General features: G+C 55.5%; 1 protein-coding gene across 3 annotated transcripts in view; it reads right to left on the bottom strand.

Annotated features, from left to right (window-relative positions):
• Window positions 1-8,136: 8,136 nt before the first annotated feature.
• Window positions 8,137-26,458, bottom strand: part of PGBD5 (piggyBac transposable element derived 5) — an 88,927-nt gene continuing 70,605 nt past the window's right edge. Inside the window, exons 4-8 of one of the 3 annotated variants that reach the window (XR_014253054.1) lie at window positions 20,347-20,527; window positions 16,692-16,889; window positions 11,384-11,489; window positions 9,185-10,082; window positions 8,137-9,041 (exon numbers count right to left, since the gene is read on the bottom strand). Coding sequence is in view for 2 of the 3 variants with exons in the window: in XM_082423439.1 (XP_082279565.1) it covers window positions 9,887-10,082; window positions 11,384-11,489; window positions 16,692-16,889; window positions 20,347-20,527 (681 nt within the window). In the remaining variant the exon portion in view is untranslated. Of the gene's footprint in view, window positions 10,083-11,383; window positions 11,490-16,691; window positions 16,890-20,346; window positions 20,528-26,458 lie in introns of all 3 variants that reach the window. The other 2 variants (XM_082423439.1, XM_082423438.1) reach the window with 2 other exon arrangements.

Below are 26,458 nucleotides of genomic sequence, written 5' to 3'. Positions count from 1 at the left end.
TTATTTTTTAACATACTATTATTACTCTGGTCACACGAGATATCTGTGTGTCTCTCCCATGGCTTGAGAGTTCCTGATGGAAAAGACTGCCCTTGCTTACATCCCCAGGGTCTAGTGGTTCAGAAGAGCTCAATAAAAGTTTATTTAATGAATGACTTTTAGTCCACTTTCCCTCTGCTTGCCTCTCTCTCTCAAACCAGAGAGTGGCTGTTTGACTTTCTGAGTATTCCTTTGAGCCCCCAAAGAAACCCACACTGCCAGGAGACGTGATGAAAGTTCCGTAAATATGGCATGGAAGGCTGGGCCCCTAGAATTACTCATTAAGTCCTGACATCCATTCCTAACTAGAAAGGGTCTTTTGTCTCCTCCTTGTTGAAGTCTCACTTCTTTCTGGGGTGTCTCTGCCCTCACAATGTCTTTGATACAAAGGATCACATCTCCCACCCCCACTACCATTGAAAGGTAAGGGTCCCTGTGGGGCGGTGAGGCTCGGGGCCTGGATGCCAGATACAGGAGGAAGGGACCGTACTGGCCTCCTGCATGCAGAGAGGGCAGCCAGGGGGTGACTCCAGGGCTCACCAAAGCCCTGGAGTGTGGGATGTCAGGAAGGGGGAGGGTGGGAGAAAGGGAGGGGAAGAAGGGGGTGGTGCTTGCAGAGGGAGGAGTCAAGAGGGAGAGGTGTAGAGGGAAACTGGAAGGAAGATATAAAGCCGATGGGGAGGGAGTCACTGATTAGAGGGAACAATCACAGCCGAGGTCAGCAAAGCAATGCAGCAAAGGTAAATCCAGCACTTACTGCAAGGTTTGGCAAGCAAAGATTTGATGTCTTTAAAACTTTAAAAGGGTGTTCAAAAATTATTTTTTTTGCTTACAGAAGAACTTAAAATATTGCCAGGATGTGCTGTAAAAAGTTTTAATTCTTCTTTTCGGTTGAAGAGTACACGCTTCTCAAAATCTTTTGATTCGCCTGTAATGAAGTGTAAAAAGAACCCTGGAAAGTGGCGTCCAGCACCTCATTAGATACAGAGTTTCTGTTAATGAAAACAGCCCCTGCTCTTCGGCCTCCTGGGAGCTTACTCCCCCCCGCCCCCCCAGCCAAAGTTAGTTTTGTTGACATCCCACGCATACCAGCTCCACTTGTGGGCGCTTTCCCTCCCATCTCTCACTTTGCTCACAGGACCTGCCTTCTGATGGTGAATGCTCATCCCAGTTGCGTGCCCGATTCCAGACCCTTCGGAGGAGTGGGAGGAGGACACGGCAGAGGGAATGGCAGCCGTGGCAGGACCCGAAGGGTGCACAGTCTGGCCTCTGATGGCGAGGGCCCCTGTGCGCTCCACATGGAGAAGATGGGAGGGGAGGGAGGACCCTTGACTCCCCCAGGACCCGAGGCAGTTGAGAAGGCTCAGGTGGTAGAACGTGCCTGCAGCACCCGGGGTCCCCTTACCTGCCTGCCATCCCTCTTCACCTTCAAGAGAGTCCCTGGGGTGTTCCCCAGGCTTTGCCTAACCGCTACTATTATTTACTTCTGGCAACAGGTCCCATGATGTAGTCCGTGACTTCCTTTACCCTACTCTCTCCCTCCCCCCCCGCACCAGCCCTCCCCGCGGAAGAAAGCACAAGAGAGAAGCAAATGCAATATATTTGACTGTATTTCAAAGTTGCTGAGTGTAAACAAACTCTGTTGAAGAAATAAAAAACACATGAGATATCAGAATTAAATCATAATTTTGGGGGGGCATACTTCATATTTTAGAGCTCAGAATTTAACTCAGGGAATACAAAATTTGTAAAAAATGTATGGCAAGTGTGCCTTGGTGTAAAATCAAAATCTCGACCAAAGGGTCTGCTTTATTGTCACAAAGGGGTTGGGGACGTAGTTGTGTGACGTCACCTGAGGGATATGTATGTGCAGTTCCCGGCAAGATTAAAAATTTTCTCCTGAAGATTCGTAACTGAAAATCACAGGAAAACAAGGTAATGGTGGCAAAAAACTTCTCAAATGAAATAGCACTTTTTCCAGATTCTTTGACATAGATGTCCCTGTCACTAATGGTTGCTACCCCTGAACTCCAAGTGGGAACCTCCATGAGGAAGAGGAAGGGGGCTGAGCGGCTTGGGAGGGTGAGGCCATCCCCTGGAGACGGGCGGCGCCTTCACCCCAGCTACAGCCTCTGGCAGGGGCCAGGGCCAGGGCCTTGTTTCCCGGACACTTTCTGCCCCTCCTTAGTCAAGATCAGAGCTGCCAGCAGGGGTGTCCCACCCGGTCCCGCCTCCTGCCCACCAAGAACGCTGCCTCTGGTGCGGGATGTTTAGCAACAGGCAGGGTGTCCCCCTGCTTTCGGAGGCGTCCTGTGCCCACGTGGGGCAGCTCTAAGTGCTGGAAAGCACTTCCCCACTGAGCTGAAGCCTGCCTGCTGGTGATGTCCGCTGTATCCCAAGAGAGACGAGGAGGACCAGGGACCCCTGCCGTGCACCCTCGGCCTGAGTCAGTGCTGCACCACACCCATCACCCCATTTTCCCAACTGCCCCTCGTAGCATTCGCTTTTGATGTGGACCCACTGTCCTTGCCTCCTGGACCCGTGAGTGGTCGAGGTCTCCTGCTGTAGGGAGGGGCCAGGGCTGGACACGTGGCTTGACTGGTAGAGGAGCTGGCAGAGCATCCGTCCCACTTTGGATACTGTACTTCTAGTGACGAGTAGTGACAAGGGGTCAACACTTTGAGTCACATCATACTCTGCCATTATGCCGAAATGGATGAAAGTTACCCCAAGATGCCTCAATCAAGAATCCCACAATCCCTCAACTCCAGACCTTAAATTTACACCTAAAAATGTACACAACTGTTCTGAGTCCACATTTTTAATCTACTGAGATCATAGAAACCCCTTCCCCTCCTTCCTTCTGTGTTCTACTCACAGGAAGGGAGCTCCCAACTGCGAAGCTAGATGCATTTTTTTCTTTTTAAACAGCTGAGTCTAGGGAAAGAGCTAATTAAAAAAGCTAAAAATCTCATTTGCCCAATTAATCATTTTTTCCACCACTTTTCTGCCTAAGCTGCGGCCCTTTCTTAGTGGAGGAAGGTGGGGAAAGAGGTGAGCGCCACGCTTCCTGGGAGAAAACAGAACAGGGTACAAGTTGCTGGGGGAATGAAAGGAAGAAAAGTTTCGTAACTGCGTATGAGTACTGATGAGATGAGAAACTTTCTTTGTGCTTGGTGATGACCTCTTGAATAGCTGAGACCACTTTTTGCCTTGCTGCTCCACAGGATGCCACGCTTTCCAAAGACACTTTTGTATAAACCGGCAAGTCCTGGTCAGAGGCAGTCTCGTCCCAGCCTTCCGAGATGCTCAGGTCCCATCTTTCCGGGGCTGTGTAAGCAGGCGCGTCTGGTGGGCGTTCATTAACGCCCCACATTTCGGAGGGGGGCTGTGCCGTGCAGCCAGGGAAAGTGGACTAAAAGTCATTCATTAACACCCCACATTTCGGAGGGGGGCTGTGCCGTGCACCCAGCAGCAACGCCGACTGCCACCTCCACCACGCAGGGGGCTCGCCCCTCATGGAAACCTTTCCTCTGGGCAGATCTCAGCCTCCGTTGAGCCCCGACGTACTTGCAGCCCAGCGCCCTCGAGGCAGAGACCGTGCAGTTTGGCTCTTGGTACCGCGCCTGCCGGGAAAGCTGAGCCGCCCGGGCGTTGGTGGGAGTGACTGAGGTCCACCCAGCGCCTCTGCCCCCTGGGGTCCCTACGGCCGTAAGGCATCACCTTCCCCCCTCGAGAAATAGGGATACAGGAAGTCCCTTACATACGAACCTTCAAGTTGCAAACTTTCAAAGATGCGAACGTGCGTTCCATCAACGTCAGGCGTGAGTGAAACTGCAGCTTGCCCTCCGTCTCCTATTGCTGACGATCCTTCAGCTCTACCATCTCCCACCTCCTCTCCCCCCACTCCAGTCAGTACCTCTTCTTGCCTGTTCACTCGATGCCAGCCCCTGGACGCCAGGTGTTGTCCTGGACTACTGCACTTTTCCAGGGACTGCACTGTAAGATTAAAAATGTTTTCTTTATTTTTTGTGTTTATTTTTTAGGTATGTATTATTTGTGTGAGAAGTATTATAAACCTATGACAGTACAGCACTATATAGCCGACTGTGTTAGTTGGGTACCTAGGCTAACTCTGTTGGACTTATGAATACATTGGACTTACGGACGCGCTCTCAGCATGGAACTCGTTCGTATGTAAGGGACTTACTGTACTGATGGTCCCGGCTCACAGGCAGTCCTGAGGATTAAATGAAACCACCAGGCCAAGCCAACAACCAGGTCTGGGCCAGGAATGGACACTCCATACTCACTTTTGATTATAGTTCGGCTTTGATAGAGACCTGTCCGAGGGATGCGTAAGAGAATGAATGAAAGATTAAAGAGAGAGATCCTAAAGGGGGATGCTCTACCCAGGTGGTCTCCTGGCGGGGAGGAGCGGCGTCTCAGATGTGCTGGGCCACAGGATGCCCCTGCCCGAAGGACACCTGGGCTCTCACACCTGAACGGGAGCCGAGCACCGCCCCCATCGCCTCCTGCCCCCTTGCAGGTCTCCATAGACGCCAGGGGCCCTCTCCTCTTCAGCCTTCATCTCCAGATATGGACACAAAAGGTCATGCTTCCAAGTAGCTTAGGAAAAAAAGCCCTTCATCTGTTTGCACAGTAGCTGATGAAGAAGAGAAGGCCCAGCCAAGCGTCATACGGGCACCTCTCCTTTAAGGAGACCCAGTCATGGCTGTGCACTGGCGCAGGAATGTACTTCACCCCCGAGGGCAGAGCCTGCACCCGCCCGGGAAGCTGCCAGGGCTTCTCCAACAGAGGTCATGGCTGGGAGGGTCTGGACGGTGGAGAAAAGGGGCGTGGACCGGGCACGGGGTGGGCGGTGCGGGGCACAGGCCCAGCCCACGTGACACCGCCTCACCTCCTGCTCACATGTTGGAGCAACGGCTCCAAGTGCCAGCGTGGTACCGGTACCCTCTTTCATCTCTTAATGGAAGAGAATGACACACTCAGAAAGGAGGTTTAGAAATACTATCAAAGATGAGACACACAGGGAAGCCACACGGAATAAAAGCTTGAACAATGGAGTGCAAAGTGGGAGGTCTCAGCACTCTTCCTAATCACGATAGAAGGTGTTACATCTTCTTTATCCATTCATCTGTTGATGGACATTTAGGTGTCATGTTCTGGCTATTGTAAACAGTGCGACCTAGAGTCTGTCATACAGAGTGAAGTAAGTCAGAAAGAGAAAAACAAATACTGTATGCTAACACGTATATATGGAATCTAGAAAAAAAGGTTCTGAAGAACCTAGGGGCAGGACAGGAATAAAGACGCAGACGTAGAGAATGGACTTGAGGACATGGGGAGGGGGAAGGGTAAGCTGGGACGAAGTGAGAGAGTGGCATGGACATATATACACTACCAAATGTAAAATAGCTAGCTAGTGGGAAGCAGCCGCATAGCACAGGGAGATCAGCTCAGTGCTTTGTGACCACCTAGAGGGGTGGGATAGGGAGGTTGGGAGGGAGGCTCAAGAGGGAGGGGATATGGGGATATACGTATGCATATAGCTGATTCACTTTGTTATACAGCAGAAACTAACACAACATTGTAAAGCAATTATACTCCAATAAAGACCTATCAAAAAAAAAAAAAGATAGAAGGTGTTTGGGTGTGACAGTGGAGGCTACAGAAATACAGGGGCTATTCAGCGTCGCTCTTTTCCAGAGGGGGCTGTGGAGTCCCTGGGGCAGGGCTGGGGTCACTTCCTGGGAACCGTGCTGTGATCTTTTGGGGGTTCCCTTTCCTTTGGTACCCTTGGCTTTCTATACCCAAGACTGTTGACGAGCCTCTACCCACCATGGGGACAACACGACACAAGCTGGCCAGTGGGCGGCACCTGAGGAGGAGGGATCGAGACCATTCTGGAGACGCACCCCCTACCCCAGCCCACGACCCACAGGACAGCAGGCACCTGGGCACCTGGGGAGAGGTTCCAGGCCGGCCCTCCCCACCCCCTCCCTCCCCTCGTGCTGCCTGGTGAGGAGAGGCCGGCTGGCCCAGCCCAGGGCCGGCTGCAGCCTAGGGCCTTTCTCTGGCCGAACGCCCCCCAGACCACAGCTCACCACCAGGTCAAGTTGGGCTGCATCAAGCCTTCAGCCAAAAACACCCACCTGGTCCAGGGCAAGAAGGGAACACAAGTGAGTGAGAACGATGCAGGGAGGCTGTGCACCTCGACTGTCTGCAGTATTTGAGATCAGAAGAGAGGTTTAATGTCTCCTTTCTGTAAAGCCCCAGACAGGAGAGCACGCCCTATAAAGGCATTACGTAAAGTAAACCAGGGCTAACGCTGCCGACCCTCGTGGTGGATCTGGGCATCCAGTGTGTGCAGCGGCTAGAACGTGGCCTCGGTGCCAGGTCCGCTGGCTCACCTGGGAAAGCTGTCCAACACCCCCTGCAAGCTGGGGATGGTGACGGGAGGAGGGAGCAGGGAGCCCGGAAGGAGAAGAGCTGGGGCACAGGGAGCTCTCTGTGCTGCACGGACGTGGCCCTGGCCGTCTGCCCGTGGTCGCCCCGTGGTGGACGGCACGCCCTTTCCCTCTCCCATCAGCCTGTCGCTGAGTTGGTCTCCTGGACCTCCAGGACCTGCTAAGGGTGGGGGATGCTTTCTCCCTTAACCGCAGGCTGGAGAGGGCATCACTCAGCGGTGATGGCGAGTCTGCCTCACCCCCCCTCGCTGCGGATGCCGGGGCGGGGTTCCGGAGGGTGACAGCGGTGCCCGGCCACACACTGTGACCCAGGACCTCCCCGCCCCGGTCGGGCTCTGTGACCTTCTCGCGTCGGCCACAGCTGCAGAGTTACTTCGATTTTGGTGGCCAGGCCTTGTCTAATTTAGTCAATAAACTGGATACCTTTGCCCAGAATGATCCAGACACCAAGATTTTCCTGTCACTCACCTGAGTTTTGAAATACTCATGTAATGTTCCCGTGACCAAAGTGAGATATTGTTCAAATCTGAGACTTTTGGGGAAGCAGAGTGCGGGGGGAAAAAGACAATGCGTCTGAAATATAGACCCTGAGAAAGAAGGCACCAGATACAATCAGCAATTCATTCAAGTTATATTCTCCTAAGAATTACCTTACCTACTTCCAGAGACAGCTGAGGTCATGTGACTACATCACAAACGGTGGAACCCAAACAGGTTAACCTTCGTTCAGTCTAACAGATGTTCTCTGGAGAAGCTTAGAAGCTCCAGGGGTGCTTTGTTTTGAACCGGGTTGGGAGCTCATTGTCTGTCCTTCCTTCCTAGACCCCGTAGCAAAGACCTCCCACCGGGAATGGTATGCCACAGTGGCAGGACCTGTGCAGACAGGGGAGGCCACCTGCCTCCCAGCCTCTGCCAGGGCTGTGCTGGCCTGCTTCTCAATGAGCCCGTCCAGTGGGGACCCGCCGGCCCTCAGACCCAGGGAGGTATGGAGTCTGGTGAATGCTAGCGAGTCACGCCACATCCCATCCGAGGGTGAGGTCCGGGTCCCTGCAGGTTCTCCTAATCAGCGCTGCCTGTCACTCTGCCCTCCTCCCGGAAAGGGAAGAGAAACTGCTCTCAACCTGAGAGCTGGTGCGGTCGCCACAGCCTCCGTTAGAACCCAGCTGAACTGCTGTCCCCTCAGTCATTTCTCAGAAACCAGGTGGCCACCGTCTTGAGTTCAGAGCACTAAGATGGTGTCATTACTCTGTAATCACTTGGTGATGTGAAGTCACCCACTACTGGTCACGGCAGCGCCTCTTGTGTTGAATCAGAATGACGCACAGCCTGGGAGAGGACGGACCGCCAGGCTGGGAGACAGGCGCGACGTGTCTGACGGCAGAGGCGCTTGCAATACAACTAAACACTCACGGGGGGGACTAGGCATCCATATACGTGTCTCCAGTCAACACTTTTAGCTGAATTCCTCTTCTAAACTGCTCACTGGTTCATGGTGCTACAACAGTCAAGATCGTGTACATGGGATTATACAGGAAATCAAGACTTAAAAAAGGAGCCCGGATTTTTGTCCCTGATCTTTTAAACAAACTCACATATTAACAAAGAGTCAACATCTAAATAGACTTTTATTTTTTTCTTTTACTTATTTGGACAGAAAAGAAAATTCGTCAGCTTTCATTAGAGTCTCCCTAAGTGTTGGAAACGCATTAAACTCAGAAATAGTGGACCTTGTAGAAAAGCATCACAAATTAAAAATAGATTTCTCCATGTGGTAAAAGTGCTTCCAATCCAATTAAAGGACACGGCAAAGGTGTGTTGAGACGCGATTTAAAATTTGGCCTACGATCCGTGGCATCGGATTAAAACCACAGGTGAGGTGACCGTCATGAACCCGGGGACAGAAATGATGTGAGTTGGGAGCATGCCGCCAGCAACACTTTTAATTAACTGAGTGACAACAGGGAAGAACGTCCCAAAGCCTGAGTAGAGTAGGTTTGCATCTGTAAAAATAAGGGGGCGACATAAACTGGGTCGAAGGGGGATCACGTAACTCTAGAAATTACTTGTTTCTTATCTGCGGGGACAGCCAGACCAGCCGACCACCCTGGCCGAGGTCTCCCAGGGAGACCGGTGGACCTTGGTTCAGAAAAGGCCCAAGTGTTCTGGGCAGTAAGCAAAGCCCTTGCTGCCACTGCTCGTCACGTAGGCCTTTCGGGCTGGCGGTGAGCAGGCCCCCGGCCCGCGGGAATCACGCCCAGCCAAGCTGGTACAGGTGGGTTTGCCAATGCCCACCACACCGTTCGGAGGGGTGCTGTGAGGCCGGCAGACACTGCCCGGTGACCACGCGAGGGAGAGAGTTTGCGAGTGGTCATCCGTAGAGACATTCTGTTGTCTCAGCCATGCTATGTACTTTCCAAAACAAGTGGTTCTGCTAATGATGACCGAGCTCAAGGCCCGCAGGCCCCCGTGGTCTGATGGACGCGAGGTGCCCTCTCTGGCCCAGGTCCAGGCCTGTGATCATGCAAAGAGCCACGACAGGGTGGGGTGAGAGGGGGAGAGCAGAAAAGAAGAGGGACATTTCCTTTTACAGAAGATCTGAAGCAACAGTAAGAAAATAACCTGAAGATATATTTAAAAATAAAAACCGGCCTCACACTTCACTGCCATTCTCCCTTTCTCCCCGTCCACCAGCCACGCAGGGATGGGCAGGAAGGCCTCGTGGACGTATCAGAGGGCCCCACTCCCCGCGCTGTCGCTGTCTTTTCGTGGTGCTGGGTTGTTTCTTCTACGAGCCCCGTTCTAAGTTGCCTGCACAGGGCAAACGCTGGGAAACCCTCCGGGCTCCCGCACACACCTGAGCAGTCCCAGCTACGCAGAGCCCACCCGGCTCGCCTCCCGCCACCCGCAGGCACGGCGAGGCGCGAGCCACGTCACGACGTCTCTCCATCTTCACCAAGCAGGACGCGCTCCGGCTCGTCTCATCCCATCCCTGGCGCCCCTGGTGGCTGCAGCCCTCCCAGGTCCCCTGTGCTGAGCGGGCTCTCCCGCGGCCTCCGGGGCGTCGTGAGGGTGCCCTCCATGCCCCGCGCTGGCTGCACGGAGGGTCTGGCTCGGGGCCACACCTGCAGGATGCCCCGCTCTCCGGAGGGAGGCCGTGCTCTTCTTTGCGTGGAAAGCGGGGTGGCGCCATCCTCTGACCAGGTCCGTCCTGGTCCCTCCAGGGGCCCTGAGCAACCCTTCCCGGGCCGCAGCCCCACGCAGGGCGTCTCCGGGTCTCTGGCCGGCGGGTCGGACGTCAGGCTCCCCCGCCCCTCCCTGGACCCGGTCCTTACCTAACCCGGGCCGCGCCCGCGGCATCAGAGGCTCGGAGAGGTGTCCTCCAGGCCCAGCAGCTCTCGCACGAGTGTCTCCCCGAACTGGGCCCGGCTGTACCTCTTCACGTGGTAGGCCTCCGACATCTTGTACAGGATGTAGGCGTTGTTGACGGCGACGCTGACGGCAAACCAGAACACCTGTTGCCACGTCTTGTTTGCTTTATGAGAAACGAAATACCTAGGAGGACAGAGCGGCAAGGGAGGCTGACTCAGACGGTGCCCGGGGACCCCGTGCAGGAGAGACTTCCCCGAAAGGCCTCATCGGGGTCAGCGAGATGCCGCAGGGGGCGCGGCGGCGGGAACCCGGCTGTGGGGAGGGGCGGGAGGGCGGGGCAGCCCCTCTCTGAGGCTCGGCCCCGTGAACCGAACTTGAACGTGCCAACAACCCCTATCAAAGGTCAGGTGGGAGGAGGCGGGTCACCACAGGGGACACCGAGACCAGGGGCCAGGCCTCTGCGGTGCAGCCCGGAGCTCTGGAGGGAACCGGGCCGAGGGGCTCCCCGGGTCGCCGAGGGCCCTGCTCAAGTGCGGCACATCCCGAGCCATCTCGCGCCCCGTCCGCCCGCAGCTCTGTGCGTGTCTCTTCACCACCCCCGCCTCCCCTCAGAGGGAGGCCTCCTCTGCCCCGAGACGGAGGACGGCGCTGCCCCCAGACGGCCAACTCAGGACCCATCCCTGCGCCGCGTCCTCCGTCTGCACGTGTGTCTCTGCACCCCGGGGGCCGGTAGCCTCGGCACCAGCGAGACGCCCAGCCAGGGCGGCCACGGATGTCCATTCGCGCAATCGTGCCGATTCCCCTGGAGCCACCGCGCAGGCCCGCGAGGCGCCAGGCACGCCGCAGGCTCCGCGGAGACCGTCCGGTGACTCCCTGCGCAGCGGGGCTCCCTCTCACTCCCGGGCTTTTCCAGGAGACCCAGGACCACGTGCTGCCTCCCCGCCCGCAAGCAGCCTGGGGCGACGTCCGTGCCCCTCAAGGAGGGCTGCGAAAATGCCCACCGCCTTTGGGGTTAGTCCAACCCTGTTCCAGGCTGTGAGGCTCAGGCCCAGTAATTTCATAGGCAGACCGAGGTTCAAGGGCAATCATTTCTTCCCTCCCGTTGTGGACACAGGAGCTCGCCCCGAGACAGCAGGGGGGCGCGTACACGCACACCGCGTGTGCACTTGACGACGACCCCACACCTGCGCCCGCGCCCGCACGCGAAAGAGCTCCATAACCAGTGCCGGAAAACACGCGGCCCGGCCCGACGGCGCCCGGGGCCCAGAGGGTGTGGGGTGCAGGCCAGCGGCCGAGATGGAGGGGAGGGGACAGAGAGGGCAGCGGTGCAGGAGGTGGGGGGCTGGGCGGGCCGGGCCGCGGGCTCGGGATTTTATCCCTCGGGCTCTCCCGTTGTCAACTCTGAACCTGGGGACACTGACCGCCCAGCGGCCCCTCTGTTCTCGGCGGTGAGGCCTCCCGTGCCGGGGCGCCGGCTCACTTACTTGCTGTACTTGTCATCGTACTTGCAGATGTAGCTGAGGTGGGCGGCGAAGGCCTCCACGGCCAGCGGGCAGGGGATCTCCCCACTCCTCCTCTTGATGATCACGCCTGCGGGGAACAGACGGGACGTCCCCTCTGAGCCACCCCCCGCAGACCCCCGTTCAAAATGTGCCCCCCTCCCCCCTGCCTGCTTGTCAAACAGACGGCAGGGGAGGAGATGGAGGGAAACCACCACCAACACCGCCACTGCAGCTTCAGGGGAGCACAGGACACTGGGCCACAGCACAGGCCACGGCACGGGCCACGGCACAGGCCACGGCTGGGCCCGCGGGTGGTGAGGCACAAAGGCGGCCGTAAGTGGAGCGGGGCTGCTGCACCCGAAGGGACCTTGAGACCAGAGGGGGAGCTCAGGACCCACCTTCCCCCTCCCTTCCTCCCTCCCCCGGGCTTCAACCCCTCCCGCCAGGGTCTGAGCGGGGGTGGGAGGAGGTGGTCACCGAGGTCAGGGAGCAGGGGGTCTGCTCTGGCGCCTCCATCAAGGCAGAGGGTGGGACTAGAGGCCAGAAGGCGCAGCAGCTGCCCCGACCCCAGGCTCTTCCACGCCTCGCCCCGCGGACAGAAGCCTGTACACCCAGCTGCTCCTGGGACGCCCTCTCTCACACGCCTTCAAACGCCTTTGCCTCCCAAATACACATGGAACCGCGTCCCGGGGCCACTCGCCGAGGTCACGGCAAGATTCAAACGTCCCACTGACCGGGCATGAGAAGCAAAAAGAGGTCATCAGTCCTCTTCAACCTGCTGTCCAACAACCTGCTTTCCAAGACCTGCCCCGCCAACCGGGTGGACGTCCACTGCGCCCACGGAGGGGACGCGGGGGCGGGAAGGACACTCGTGCGAGCGAGGTCGGGATTATAGAGCGCTTCCTCTGCGCAGCCCGCCCCCATCCCCGCCGCCCGCAGAACGATGTGATTAGAACAGGGCCATTCAAAGGGCTGTGGGTTTTCAGCATTACTTAAATGGGCGTAACTGAAGTAAAAATGGTCACACAGGTCCATCTACTGAGACTGAGCCCTGAGCCGGGATCTTTTTTGTCTCCCACCCCGCTCCCCAGATACTGATTTTTTGCACTGAAGAAGCACCTGGACATGTTGTGAGAGACTGAGAAGCCAGGCCCCGCCCCTAGAGTTGTGGTCTGGGGAAGCCCGGGGCAGGACCTGGGCAACACACTTCCTAAAGCCTCCAAAGCTCAGAGGACCTCCGTGCCCAGCCAGAGGGTCCTGGGCCCTGGTTGCTTAGGGATCCTTTCCCCACTCAGAGAGACGTTCTATGGTCGGGTGATGCAGACGCACGTGCATCCTTCACGGCTGGGCTTCTGCCTCCAAGGAGGGCTGTGTCTCTGCAGCACCCTTCCTGAGGGGACCTGTGCTGGTGTCTTTGCTCACCACCCCGCCCGACCTCAAGTCCAAGTGGGCAAACACCCCAGTTTCACACCCCGGCCCAGGCACATGGCCTTGGGAGGTTTCCCACCTCCAGCTCCATTTTAATTTGCCCGACTTTCGCCTACAGCCTCCTCTGGGACTAAGGAGGCCCCTTCAGGGCTCCCTGGAGTCCACGTGGGTATGAGCAGATCAGACCATCCCATAAAGAAATAAAATCCCCTCCGTTCTTTTCCCAGAAGTGAAGGACAACTCACTCCGAGTCACCAGGGCTCCCAGCGGGTCAGGGCCGCTGTCCGAGGGCCTCGGCCAGCACCGTGCCCCTGGGGCTCCCCGCCTGCAGCTCCGGCTGCTGCCTTCCACACAGCCAGGGCACTAGCTCCAGGGCCGCTGCTGTCCCAGCACACCCAGCCGTGCCAGGCCTGCTTTCCTTCTCCGTTTCCTTCCCATCCCTTCGAACGTTTTAACTCAACATGAGGATTGCAGCTGGAAATCTCAGGAGAGTGGTTTCAAAATCCAGGTGTGCGTCAGTCTCTAGCATTTCCCCAAGTTCATAAACAAGTCCACACTCCTCTCTCCTGAAATTTTGGAATTTAGATACTATTCGAGCTGGAAAGGGTAAGTCTGCTGTTCTATAATATCCTTTTCTGAGGACTGAAAAGCTTTAGACATTGGAAATATTGACAAGAGGTGATGTGCCATTTATTGTGTCTGCTGCCCTCATAACCAGGAATGCCGTGCTCTCCTGGGTGCACCCTGTACATTTACAGCCGTGTGGGGGACCCTCTGTGCACAGCTTTATTCCACGTGTCTACCTCTGTGACACCGTAGGTCCACGTGGGCCTATGAGAGGACCACGTGTCTTCATGTTCCAGGGAGTTCTGTCTTCTGCCTTCCCCGGGCTTTTTCTGGCTGGGCTGACCTTCTTTCCGTCCTTCTGTAAGTCTGAATGAATGAGTCAAGACCTGACTCACAGACCCATGCAGACATTCCACACTCACATTAGCCTCATAGAATCTGAACCCTAAGTGGGCAAAGAGGGAGACGGCAACGAGACGGTAGACTCAAAATGGATTCTAGAAGAAACGCAAAAGGATGTGGTTCTCGATGGGGATATGTCCCTGGATGAATGACAGCATGTAACTTAAAAAGCCTGCATACGCTCACAGTCTCTGAAAGAGGGCTCATTTTCCCTTAGAATCTGGAGTAAGGAATAATCAATCAATCCCTAAAATGTCCATAACTAGTTACATGTTTTCTAAAATTCAAAATTCTGCTCATCTTTTACAAGAACAAATATGGTCACAGTAGACGACAGTATAAAGCTGAGAAGCAGTCTTTAGAATATAGGAGACTTTGTCATCTGGGTGACATTTAAAATAAGTAGGGAAAAAAAGAATTATTTGATAAATGGTTCAGGTACAGAGGTGGGGCTGCTTGGTCAACCAACCTTTGCCACTTAACGAAAAAAAAAATAGTAGCAGCCCAACTGGTGCCACGACCAAAATAAATTCCAAGCGGATGACTGCAAAGTGCACAAAATCACCCTATAAAACAACCAAGTGAACTATACTCACCTGGCCTTGGGACAGAGCAGGGGCTTTAAAGCATGAGAGCAAATAACATGATCGACAGCTGTGCCTATGCGGAAATGAAAAACCCTTTGTATGTTAAAATTACTGGCCATAAATAAAAGCAAAAGGAAAACAAACGAAGAAAACTATCTGCTATAGGCATAAAATCTGCTTTCAATTTTGTAAGACAAATACTTCAAATGAAAAATTGACAAGAACATGAAGAAATCATTGAAAATTAGCTAAAAACACAGGAAAAGATGTTCAACCCCACCAACAGTCACGGTGATTCATATTTAAAATTTGGTAGCATTTTTCAGCCATCATACTGACAAATTTAGAAAAGAAAAAAAATAGTGTTGATAAAGCAGGAGGAATCTCGGTCCCCTTGTAACCTACTGCAACAGCAATAATACGGCCTTTTGGCAACACAGCATCAAGAGCCTTAAAAACGTTCAAACCCTTTGGCCCAGCCGTTCAACTTTTAGATTTATCTTGGAAGTGATCAAAGGATCAAAGTGATCAAAGGAAGTGATCAAAGATGTACCTGAAGATTTATATATGAAGATCATCACTACATCATTATTCATATTATGAAAAAAGGATCATTCATAGGGGCCAAGATAAAGAAATTATGATACATCTAAGGATGGAATACGAGGTGGTTTTTAAAAATCATCTCTTTGAAGTACACCGAAAGGAGAACTACCTCCCTTCATTAAGAAACGAGGCCCTAGGATGTGGACCAGGAGAAGGATTCCCAGTGGGGAGCGTGCCGGCCACACGGCCTCCGCTCTGCGAGCCCCCTTGGCCGCACCCAGGGTCTCCTCTCACCTGCCGGGCTCCCAGTGTCCACAGGCCCTGGGGGGGCCCAGGGGCCTGGCGGTGGGGGTCGGTCTGTGGCCAGGCTGTGGACACACTCCATGGGATTTTCAAGGGCGACTAGGGTCGGGGGCTGCGTGATGTATAATAGAGTACGTACTTCAGAAAACTATCACGGAATTGAACACAAATACTAGTTTCGGCGTATTTAAAAATCACCCCTCCCAATTTTCTCATCTTCCCTCAACAGCCTCCTGCCTCCTTCCCTTGGTGCCCGATTTAAGGGTCCCAGTCCTTGATATCGGGGTTTTCAGGTGTGTCACCTTCAATCCTATTGCAGGCTTCTCCCTAACCTCCCCAGATGCGGTCTGCTCTCTGCTACCTCATTTCACCCAGCTCAGACAAGTGAGAAGTCCTTGCTTCGGGACATCGTTTCAGAGGCTATCACTTAACGTAACTTGGTGGGAAGCAGCTCCCATGCCCTACACCCACACCTGTTCCTAGAGACACTCTGGCCCCGAGGCCCCAACCGCAAGAGAGCAGAAGTCCAATTCAAACTGGCCTTCAGCTGACAAGGTCAATTCCAAACCTCTCCTCTAAGAGCCCTTGACATAGCACTCGAGGTGGGGGAGGCTTTCTCCACCCCCTACACATAAGTGGGGTAACGACACCCACGTGCTTGAGTCCCTCAATTGCAATCTCCACTGAAATGTAACACAACTTAGGTGTGTGTGGGGAAGGATGGGAATAAATGAACAAGAGGCACTAAATACACACCCACATACCACATACATACACACATACCACGCACATGCAGACACACACAGACACATCGCACACCCCTGAGCTCCTTGGCAGTGTTCCTTTAATAGAGAAGAGGAAAGATGTCTTAATGTAAAGGAACACAAGGGACTTTTCAAATACACTACGCAACGATAAATATTTTTGTAAAGGGTCCCTTTGTCACTGCAATTTCCTTTTCTGTTGTTTAATCGTGTTTGAGCTGTAGCTTCCCTTAAATATAAGGCTCCTTGCTAAATGAATCCCCTTGTTAGCAATGGATTTTAAATCCCAAGGAAAATCAATGACGATACAAACTGAACCCCCCAAAAACCCAACGCAAGCGATTAACTTCTAAGGAAGACATTTTAAAGATAAGAATGGTGGACTTTCTTTCCCCCCCTCCCATCAGAACAGATTTTTCACAGAATCCTAGATGACAATCATGTAAATGCCGTTCAAACGGAGCCTATTAATCACACCGCGTACGACCTGGGGGACCTGCAAATGCCAGCCTCACGGCTTCTGTTGACGGCTGGCAAGTCCCAGGCAGCGGACAGCCTGCGGGCCCAGGAAGCGCTTGCCGCCCCGCGAAGGGCAGCAGCCGTCACCCTGTGGCCCAGAGCCGAAGAGGGGCGGGGGTCACCTGACGCCAGAGCTCACCCACACCCCTGCCCCGGGGCCCACCGCGTGCCCACCTTGCTGCACGGGCGAGTAGGCGTTGGTCAGGAAGCGGAAGTGCCCCTTGTTGTACCAGCAGATCAGGGACATGCTCCCCTTCATCCGGATGCTGTGCTGGCCCCGGGCGGGCGGCAAGGCCGGGCTGCTCAGCATGGAGGGCGGCAGGCCGGTGCAGTCACTCTTCCTGGAGCTGAGCAGCCCGCAGCAGTAGATCCCTGCGGGGACACGGACCGCACGGCCTCAGGGCGGCTCCCCCCGACACCCCCGGGCTCGGCCCTCAGGGGGCCCCTCTAGAAGAGATGGTGAAGTCTGGGGGCTTTCATCCCAGATGTGCTGCCGCCCCCAACTTCCGTACGTACTAAGATCACAGGGAAGAGCTAACGCAAGCAGGGCGTCGGCAGTAACAACGGCCGCTCTCGCAGCCAGAGGGCTGGCTACCTGCCAGCACAGGGCTGAGCCCGAGGACCCATCCTCCCTCCTGCTTCTAGAAACTTCTGAGCACATGCGATGCACTGGCACTGCAGGCTCCCGGCTGGGCGGGCAGAGACGGGCATCGTTAGCACAGGTCTGTCTGCCGTCTAAGCCTGACCCAGCCAGTCACACCCCCCCTCACCAAGACTCGCCGGGCACCCGGGCAGCCCTGGCCGCGTGCAGCCAAGTGAAAGGCAGAGGAGGCAGGGAGTCATCACAGGACACGCGCTACACGGGGTCCTGCCTGTGCTGTACGCGCGGGGCCCCTGGGTGGCGGAGCTTCCTGAGGGGCCTCGACGCCCAGCACGTTCCACGGGGCAGGAGGCCCCGCAGGCAGAGACCAGCAGGAACAAGGAGCCTTCTCTAGATTCCGCCGGGACTCGAGGTCTTCCCCAGCCCTCCCTGCTCGTGGTCCCAGGCTCCCCCCGCCCCCGGCCCAGGAAGCCGCGGGGAAGCCCGCCCCTCCCCACACCCGGGGGGGGGGACGTGATGGGGCACTTTGACCGAAGACCCGGGAGCAGTCCGCCCCTCCGGGCTCACTGACACTATGGGCACATGTTCCAGGCCCACGCTCTCCTCACCACTGCTTCCCACCCCCATGCTGGAAGGACGGCCGATGACTTCCTGTCCTCCTCGCCGCCCCAGAAGCAGCAGTGGGTGAGGAATAACACCCGCGGGGGGCGGGGGGGACAGGCCCAGTGTTGCTGCCAGAAAGAAGAGGGCTCCCTGCGGCTCCCACCTCTACAGATCCAACCACCCAGACTCCGCTGGCCTTGAGATTTAAGAAGAACCTGTCTTCAAAACAGGGCAGAGGATTAGACGAATGAGGATAGTGTTTTAAATCGCCCACCGGGCTCGGTGAACCCAACCACCCAAAGAGCAGCTGCGTTCTCCTAACAGGGGAAGAAAAGAATCCGGCAGCACACAAGTTTATTTATGAAAACGGCCATTCTTGCATGACTATCGTTCCTGGCTATTATTTTACAGAGCAGTCTCTGTGCGCCCAGGAGGGACGGCCAGACTCAGCGGGGACTCCTGTCTTCAACCCCAGCCGCCCTGCCCGTTAGACGCCCCTGGGGGCACCAGGCCAGACGAGGCGGTCCGAGTCCCCGCGGGTGGGGGGCAGCCGTCCGTGAGCGACGTGGAGACAACCTCCCCACGTGTCGGTCATCACAGGGGGAGCCCAGGAGGTCGTGTGGGAGGGCTCACAGCCTCAAATGCTTCTAACAAACAGCCGAAGAAATCTTTGTCTGCTCTTGGAAAACTTCAAATTCCACGTCTAATTATTTTCTTCCCACTGGAAGATTCTCCTCCATCCTCCGCTAATTCCCCGTGCGGGGAGGGCCCAGGCCAGCAGCCCAGCTCTCAGGGAAGCCTCTGGCGTCCTCACTCAGCACCCCACCAGCCCACATGCTACAAGCGGGTCCTGACTACGTCATGCGACTCTTGGTCCAGGAGACAGGGACACCCACGGTGTTGGGCAGGGAGCGGGCCTGCAGGGCACACGGACGCTGTGGGGGGCAGTTCTGGGAACCCTGGGGCCCACGCATGTGACACTCACCCTGGGACCCGCACGAGCGGGCCAGCGGGCATGGCAGCCCTGGCTCTCACCCCACGCTCTGACACGGGCACCCACTGTGCTGGGTTAACGTGCGTCAGGGTCAGTTTTCTCCAACTTGACTCCACGGTCCCTCTTCACATAGTCTGACCTCTCCACACGGAATTCTCTCAACAATTAAACCCTGAGCCCTGCTGGGACCAGCCTTACAGATGAGTAAGACGTAGCCCAGGCCGGCAAGAGCACAGGGTCCAGGCTGAGGCCGCAGGTCGGAAGCTGTGAGCTCCCCATTACTTGAGAGGGTTTGCTTTTTTTTTTTTTTTTTGGCTGCATCGGGTCTTAGTTGTGGCACGCAGGCTTCTCTCTAGTTGCAGCATGCGGGCTCTCCACTTGAGGCGTCTGGGCTCAGTAGTTGTGCACCGGCTTAGTTGCCCTGCAGCACGTGGGATCTTAGTTCCCCGACCAGGGACTGAACCCACATCCCCTGCAGTGGAAGGTGGATTCTTTACCTCTTTACCACTGGACCAGCAGGGAAGTCCAGAGAAGGTTTTGTTTTAAAGCCAGACATCAGATCTGTTGCTAAGCAACAGGTCTGCAATTCCAGTGTCTGGAGTAGCTGAGTGGGGGCTTTCTGTGTTTCTCCCGAGTGGACTGGATATAAATAAATCCCAGATGTAGGATGAAGTGAAGGCAGATACAACCTGCCGTGGGGCTTCCTGACTCGGCCCAGGTCTGTCTCTATAGCCCCATTTCTGCCAGAGCCCTGGAAGGCTTGCCTAATCTTTGCAACAAACGAACCAGGCATCTTAGCACTGAGGGGAACTAACACCTTTCTGAGGCCCATTGTACTGCTGCCTGTATTAATGCACACAATTCTCTGCCCAGCTGGAAAGGGTCTACATTACAGACCCGGGTGGGGAGTTCAGACTTCCTATGAGTCTTAGTAGGAGCTGTGCCTTGGTGCTGCAGATTTAACATTTGTGTCCCCCGCACCCCAAATTCCTATGTTGAAAACCTAATGCCTGAAGTGATGGTATTTGGAGGTGGGCCTTTGGGAGGTGCTTAGGTCATGAGGGTGGAGCCCTCATGAATGGGATTAGTGCCCTTATAAAAGAGGCCCTACAGAGCTCCCTAGTCCCTTCCACCATGTGAAGACACAGGGAGAAGTCTGCAATCTGGAAGAGGGCCCTCACCCGACCACACTGGCGCCCCGACCTTGGACATCCAGCCTCCAGAGCTGTGAGCAATGAATTCCTATTTATAGGAACTATAAAAAGGATTTATAGGGCGGTCTATAAACCTCCCACTCTGTGGTACTTTGTTATAGCAGCCCGAATGGACTAAAACACTAGGAAGACTCCTCGGATGGCCATGGCCTTACCACAAGGGACACAAAGAGATGTGCCCAGAAGACCTGAACTGACCTGTCCCCCAGACCACGAGTCTGGTCTCCCTCCAGACCTCCGGTGCCCAGCAGGGTGCAGGCAGCCGGCAGGCTGGCATGACCTGTCGCCCCGTGGGAGGGCCTCCCCACCCGGCATCCTGTGCTCTGTGCTGCCCGCCACTCGCCTGCATCCCCAGCCTTGCCCACCACTTCTCGGGGGCGGGGGACCGCGCTCAGACTCGCTCCCCACTTGCCAAACCTTGCTTTTCAAACTCCTCAAACAGGGTCAGGCTGGTGATGCTGGGCCCGGTGAAGATGATGTAGTTCTTCCCGGCCGCGCTCCGGCACAGGCTCCTGGCCACCATGCTGTGCAGCTGCGGCTTGTTCTTCAGTGCATCCAGCCCGTCAGGGCCCCCGCCTTCCTTCAGGTGGACGTAAATCTGCATCAGAAACACACAAGGGTCAGTGAGCTCACAGCAGGGTCGGGCAGGGGCCCAACCATTCTGGGAGCACAGGCTTCCGTCTCCGGGCCGGGTGTGTGGGAAAGCCCCCCCTCCTCGGGCTTCCGGTTCCACAGTCCCCACCGATCCCAGCATCTCCGTGGCCCACAGAGGCCACCAGTCACTCCCAAGGCTGCCCATCAGCCTGGTGCCTCAGCCCCAGACTCAGCAGTTTAGAAATGTCAAGGTAAAGAAGGAAAAGGTCAAACTGTTACAAGTAATGAATCTGGCAGCTGAGATCAAAAGCAAACACATTCCCCCCATTCTGAAGCACAGGAGTCATGTTCACAGTAAACAGAAGTAAAGGCTACTTCACCTGTAAGGGATAAGCATATCCGTGCACTTTCCGTTTGAATACAGCTTTTTAATTCACAAAGCACATCCACAATTACCACCTTACTCTTTACAGTAATCACCATGTGGGCAGAAGGGGTAATATTGACTTCATACTGCAGAGGAGGGGACAGGATCGGGGATTTAAAACTCACCTGCGGTCCCAGGACCAGCAAGGGTGTGCTGGAATTAGTACTCAATAATTTTAAATTCTGTCCGTGAACATCCTCCAGGATCATCATATCATCTAAGAGGTGGGTGCGGGAAGCGGGAACGGAGTCAAGGAGTGTGTGGTTCTCCCTGTGGCTGACTGAGCCACGCAGAATTACCATACAGGTATTAACCACTGTCCTCCTTTAGGGAGAACAGTTCTTCTCGTGGAATGTTCCGGGTGCCTTTGCTGGCAGCGGTTCACAGACGGTGCTCAGTGTGCCCGTCACACTGCTCAGGGACCACGCCCGGCAGCTGATGGGCGACAGGGCTCACCCTGACTGTCCTCCGAGGCACAGAACTGCTGAGGGCAGGCCCGTCCGTGCAGACTGAGCACAACCGAGGGCGGGTACAGAGAGGACCGGCAGGTCCACAGTACCGCCCTCAGACAGACGGCTGCGGACGATCACTCGCAAAACACGGTGTCTGAGGTTCCTGAGGCAGACGAACAGCAGGCGGTGTAGGTCTTTCTCTAAAAACAGCTCATCCTCGAGGGCTAATTCTGTCCCGAATACTCACCCGAGACGTCCCTGGGGAGGACCGACTTGCCCGCAGCCTGGCAGGCAAGAGTGGGATCACACAGCAGGATCCCAACACTTTATTTTGGGGTCTTTATGCCTTCACCACCTCATTCCCAGGAGGAACCTCTCTGATAGAGAGTAAAGCACTGATAAAGAGAAGCCAATCGTCTTGGCCACGTGTCACGTGAGGTTGCGACCGAGCAAGGACGTCTCCTCAGAACCCGCCTGCTCTCCTTCAGCAAAGTCCGGTCCTGCGGCGCCCACCGTGGGTTCTGCACCAAGGCCAGCTCTGACTCACAGCCCCTCCCAGGTATCCTGCCTGAACTGCTGGCACAGCCACGCTGGGCACTGTGTCCCCAAACCTACCTGGGGACAGTTAGTTTTGTCCCATGTGTCCCTCGAAAGGCAATCGTCCGGCTACACGCACCCAGGATTCTCACCAGGGAATGGAAGGTTTGCTAGTGGAAACTCTCAGGCCAACTCTGATGACACCCCAGGTGGCTTCCAAAGTCCCCTGAGAGACGGGCAGACCGTGGCATACTCTGCCCAAGGCAGGCAACATTTCACAGGATTAAATGCAAAATCCTGCAACCAAGTTCAAAAACTTAACTGCATCTAGTACAGGATGCAAGAAACGTGACTTAGCAAGGATACTTCTGGAAAACAAACAAACACTAAACCCTTGGAGATGGCCAACTGCAGGCCTCAGATACCATGACCGGCCTAAGTGATCTTGACCCACATTAAAAACCAGGGTGGTGAGTATCTCATCCTTCCCTGGTCACATCATGACACTGCATCTCCGGGACACCACACTTGCCAAGGCGTAAAGAGAAGGGTGGTGGTCGGCATATTAGTTTGCTAGGGCTGCCGTGACAAAGAACCAGAGAGGAGCACAGAGGACTCCAAGAACTTTTCTTTGGCTAGAGAGCTGTGTCATGGAATGATGACTAAGATCTCTCTAAGGCAGAACCAAGATGAACGCATACAGACAGAAAACAGGTCTGCAAGCATCAGAGCCCTTACTAACACTCAGAGCCGTCCAAACACTGAATGGGTGTCCTCAGAGAGGCTCCAGGACAAGCTGGTGGCCCCTCGGGAGGTCTGAGCTTCAACCGCAGGGGGTGTATGCCAGTGTCAGAGGACGGTTCAGGAGCACACAGATGCCAAGTTCAGATGCCCCAACAAAGCGGCACATAAGACCACGCCCCGCCCCCCATGAACGTGTAGCCCTTGACTCACGAGAGGATGAGCTGGAGCCAACAAGACTAAGCGTGGCCATCGCAGGGCGACCGACACCAGAAGCATAGCCTTTCCCTGCTTCAGTCCTAACAGCAAAGGGTGTCGGAGTCTAAATTCAGAGAGCACCGCTTCTCTCCTGGATCTAATAATAACCTGGAGAGAATCACGTCTTTCTCACCAACCGCTTTCCCAGCTGAGGCATCGCGTGAGCCAGAGTCTTATAAACTCCTTTCCAGCAATAAAGTCAGTGGTTTGGAAGGTGGGTTCTCCAGGCTTCTGGATATGAGATGCCTTCAAAACATCACCCCCCTGATTTCCAGACCAGACTCAGCTGCACAGACTGGTGTCATCCCCCGTCCCGCCCCCACCCTCTTTGGAAGCGTGGATGTCCTCGGGGTCGGCGGGTGGGGAAGGGGTGGCACGCAGGGGCGGTGAGGACCTGCCACAGTCCCTGTTGGGACAATGCTGGGAAGGGAACCGGAGCGCCCGGCCAGGGGACAGTGGATCCCTCACACGGCCCCGAGGGACTGGTCACTTCTGCTCATCACAAGACATGTACCAAGGTATGTCAGCCAGGAGCTGAAGGCAAGGGAGGGCCGTCCTGTCTCAGACTCACCCGTCAGGGCAGAAGAGGGCCGAGGCGCCAGCTCCCAGTTAGCAGTGATGTACAGCCCTTCCCAGGCCCCAGAGCTGCGAGACATCCCCTGAGGTCGTGCCTCGAAGTACCTCCCCTACCTGCCAGGCCGCGGGCAAGGGGACGCGTGCCCCCTGCAGGGCAAACGTCGTCACTCCGCAAAACGGCGTGGCGTCAGGACTGCATTGTGACTTTCGTGGGCCCTTTTGCTCCCACGGGCCTCTTCCTCCGTGAAAAAGTATTTGAAATTATATTTTCCAACTGCATTGGCATAAAGAGAAGTGTTAACACATCGAAGCACTTCCTGCAAATTACAAGTTCGTTATTTTGTCCCTTCTGATTTTAAGAGAAACAGAAACAGCGTCGCAGGCCCCTAAAGTGCTGTGGCCCTCGGCACCGATCCCCTGATGCTGCGGAGCCGTGGGCCCCGGGCGGGTGGGCGAGGGAGGAGCACACGGAGGCCGTGAAGCCATGGCCCCGGCGGGAGGTGGTGCAGGCGGGACGCGTGGGCCCAGGCGGCAGGTGGTGCAGGCGGGACGCGTGGGCCCAGGCGGCAGGTGGTGCAGGCGGGACGCGTGGGCCCAGGCGGGAGGTGGTGCAGGCGGGACGCGTGGGCCCAGGCGGGAGGTGGTGCAGGCGGGACGCGTGGGCCCAGGCGGGAGGTGGGCCCAGGCAGGAGGTGGTGCAGGCGGGACGCGTGGGCCCAGGTGTGATCGCGCTGCGTCTCAGGCGCTGAGGGCCGTCGGGCAGCAGCACACACAGAGGAAGGTGGAAAGAGGAGACGGTCAGGCGGGTGGATACAGGAGAAGAGTCGGCGCGTGTGGGTGACAGGGGCTGAGCCAGGCCCCTGGGTCGCCAGCATTCGGGGGCGGGCCGCGGAGGAGGGGCTCACAGGGAGGCGTGGAGGGGAAGGGGGGAGGGCACCCGGAAGAGGAGGGAGGGCTCAAGAAGGCCCACCAGCCCGGCTGGAAAGCAGTGACCGGGGGGACACCCGAGGACGCTGGTGACTCCTCCAAGGCCACAGCGGGGCTCGAGGCAGAACTGAAACAGAAATTCTGTTTCTAACTACACGTTATTTAAAATCCAGTCTAAAGGACGATTTCTACCTTCACACACACAACTGTCCTCTCCTCATGCAACTTATTCAATATTTCTGGACAGATATCCATACTCAAATGTCGACACATCGTGCACTTGCTGCTTCTGTTTTGCTGGGTCACGAGTCACCACAAGCCTAGTGGCTTATGCAACACCCGCTGGCACCCCGGCTCTGCAGGGCACGGGCAAGGTTCTGCTCAGGTTACCTCGGGGCTGCAATCAATCAGCATCGCTGGCTGTGTGCGCCCCGTCCCCTGCTGGCGCGAGCCGGGGGGGCTCTCAGGTCCTAGAGGCCCCTGCCCTCTCCCCCCAGGGGCCCCTCCATCCTCAGAGCCGGCAGTGGAGACTCTCCCTTGGGTTGAAACCCTCCTGTGCTTCCAGCCCCTTTGCCAAGGAGAGCCCTGTTCCTTTTAAAGGCTCACCTCGTTAGGTCAGGTCCACCTGGCATCATTTCCTTTTTAAAATCAGCGGTTTTACGACCATAATTATACCCGCAAAATCAAACTCCCTCCACAGCAACACCTAGATCAGCGTTTGAGTGAAGAGCTGGGGTCATTACACGGGGGCAGGAATCTGTGGGCGTCTTCGATTCCGCCTGCCACCCACGGGGGCACAGCGTTTCAGCAGCCGCGTGCCTATGCACCTGACGGACCCAAACACCACAGCTGATGAAGGAAACGCTCCCCCATCTCAGTAATAAAACCAGTAGGGTGGTGATGATGTCATAAAGTTGTTGACGTAAAAGTCAAGTTGATGATGTCAACTTTATTCCCTGAAAATAGACTGATTCCATGTACAACGTGCGGAGACCAGCAGTGAAACCCACCTACCCAAACACCCCACACTGGTGAGGGTTTGGGAGTGTTCATCACTGCTGGGAACGCTGCCTTGGTACAATCTTTGTGTGTGCGCGCGTGTGTGTGTGTGTGTGTGTAGATATGTTGACTATATCCTTAAATGGCTATTTTTATGTGTTGCAATTATAGATATTTGGAGATTTTTGTTTTGGCTGCTAAACACACAATCCAATTTAATAAAATACACAAACTAAATATAATTATAGAAGGACCCCCACCCCCCATCAGGGTTACCCAAGCATAGGCCCACGCGGAACTCGTATCTATTCCTGAGACAGCCCCGCATCAGTTAGCGTTTGTTAATATGCACTGCATTAAGCCCACACCTGGAGGTGATGACAGCCTCTTCCCTGGGATAACACATCTCTCCAAAAGCCATGACGTGCGGTGGTGTTACAGGACCATCTCAGATGACCTAGCTTCATATGGCCACACAGGCAAGTCTGCACACTGGCGTTTCCGCAGATTCCAGCCAGTTCCTTCCCAAGGAGCAGACACTTAGCTGCTCCATCAGGAGAAGGGGAGAGGTATGGGATCAGACGTCTCCCTGTTCCTATCAGGAAATCTGGAAGAAGCCTGAGGCCAAAACGTGGCATCAATAGGAGTCCAAGGAGGGTCTTGAATTATGGCACTCAGTACTAGAAGGTAAGGTGAGTTTATCTTTAAAGCGAATATAAAATAGGATCTAAATAAGGACTTCCCTGGCGGTCCAGTGGTTAAGACTTCGCCTTCCAATGCAGGGGGTGCGGGTTCGATCCCTGGTCGGGGAGCTAAGATCCCACAAGCCTCGGGGCCAAAAATACCACAACATAAAACAGAAGCAGTATTGTAACAAATTCAATAAAGACTTTAAAAATGGTCCACGTCAAGAAGTCTTTAAAAAAAAAAAAACATATGATCTACAAAAATAGTAACCTCAGAAGTCCCAGCTGAGGGGCACGGTTTCCAATGAACTGTTAAACTGGGCAGTCAAAAG

Source organism: Balaenoptera physalus (genome assembly GCF_965194825.1).
Source record: "Balaenoptera physalus genome assembly, chromosome: 14".
NCBI classification, from domain to species: Eukaryota; Metazoa; Chordata; class Mammalia; order Artiodactyla; family Balaenopteridae; genus Balaenoptera; species Balaenoptera physalus.
The sequence above is the reverse complement of the archived record's forward strand: the minus strand, read 5'-3'. Positions and strand labels throughout refer to the sequence as shown.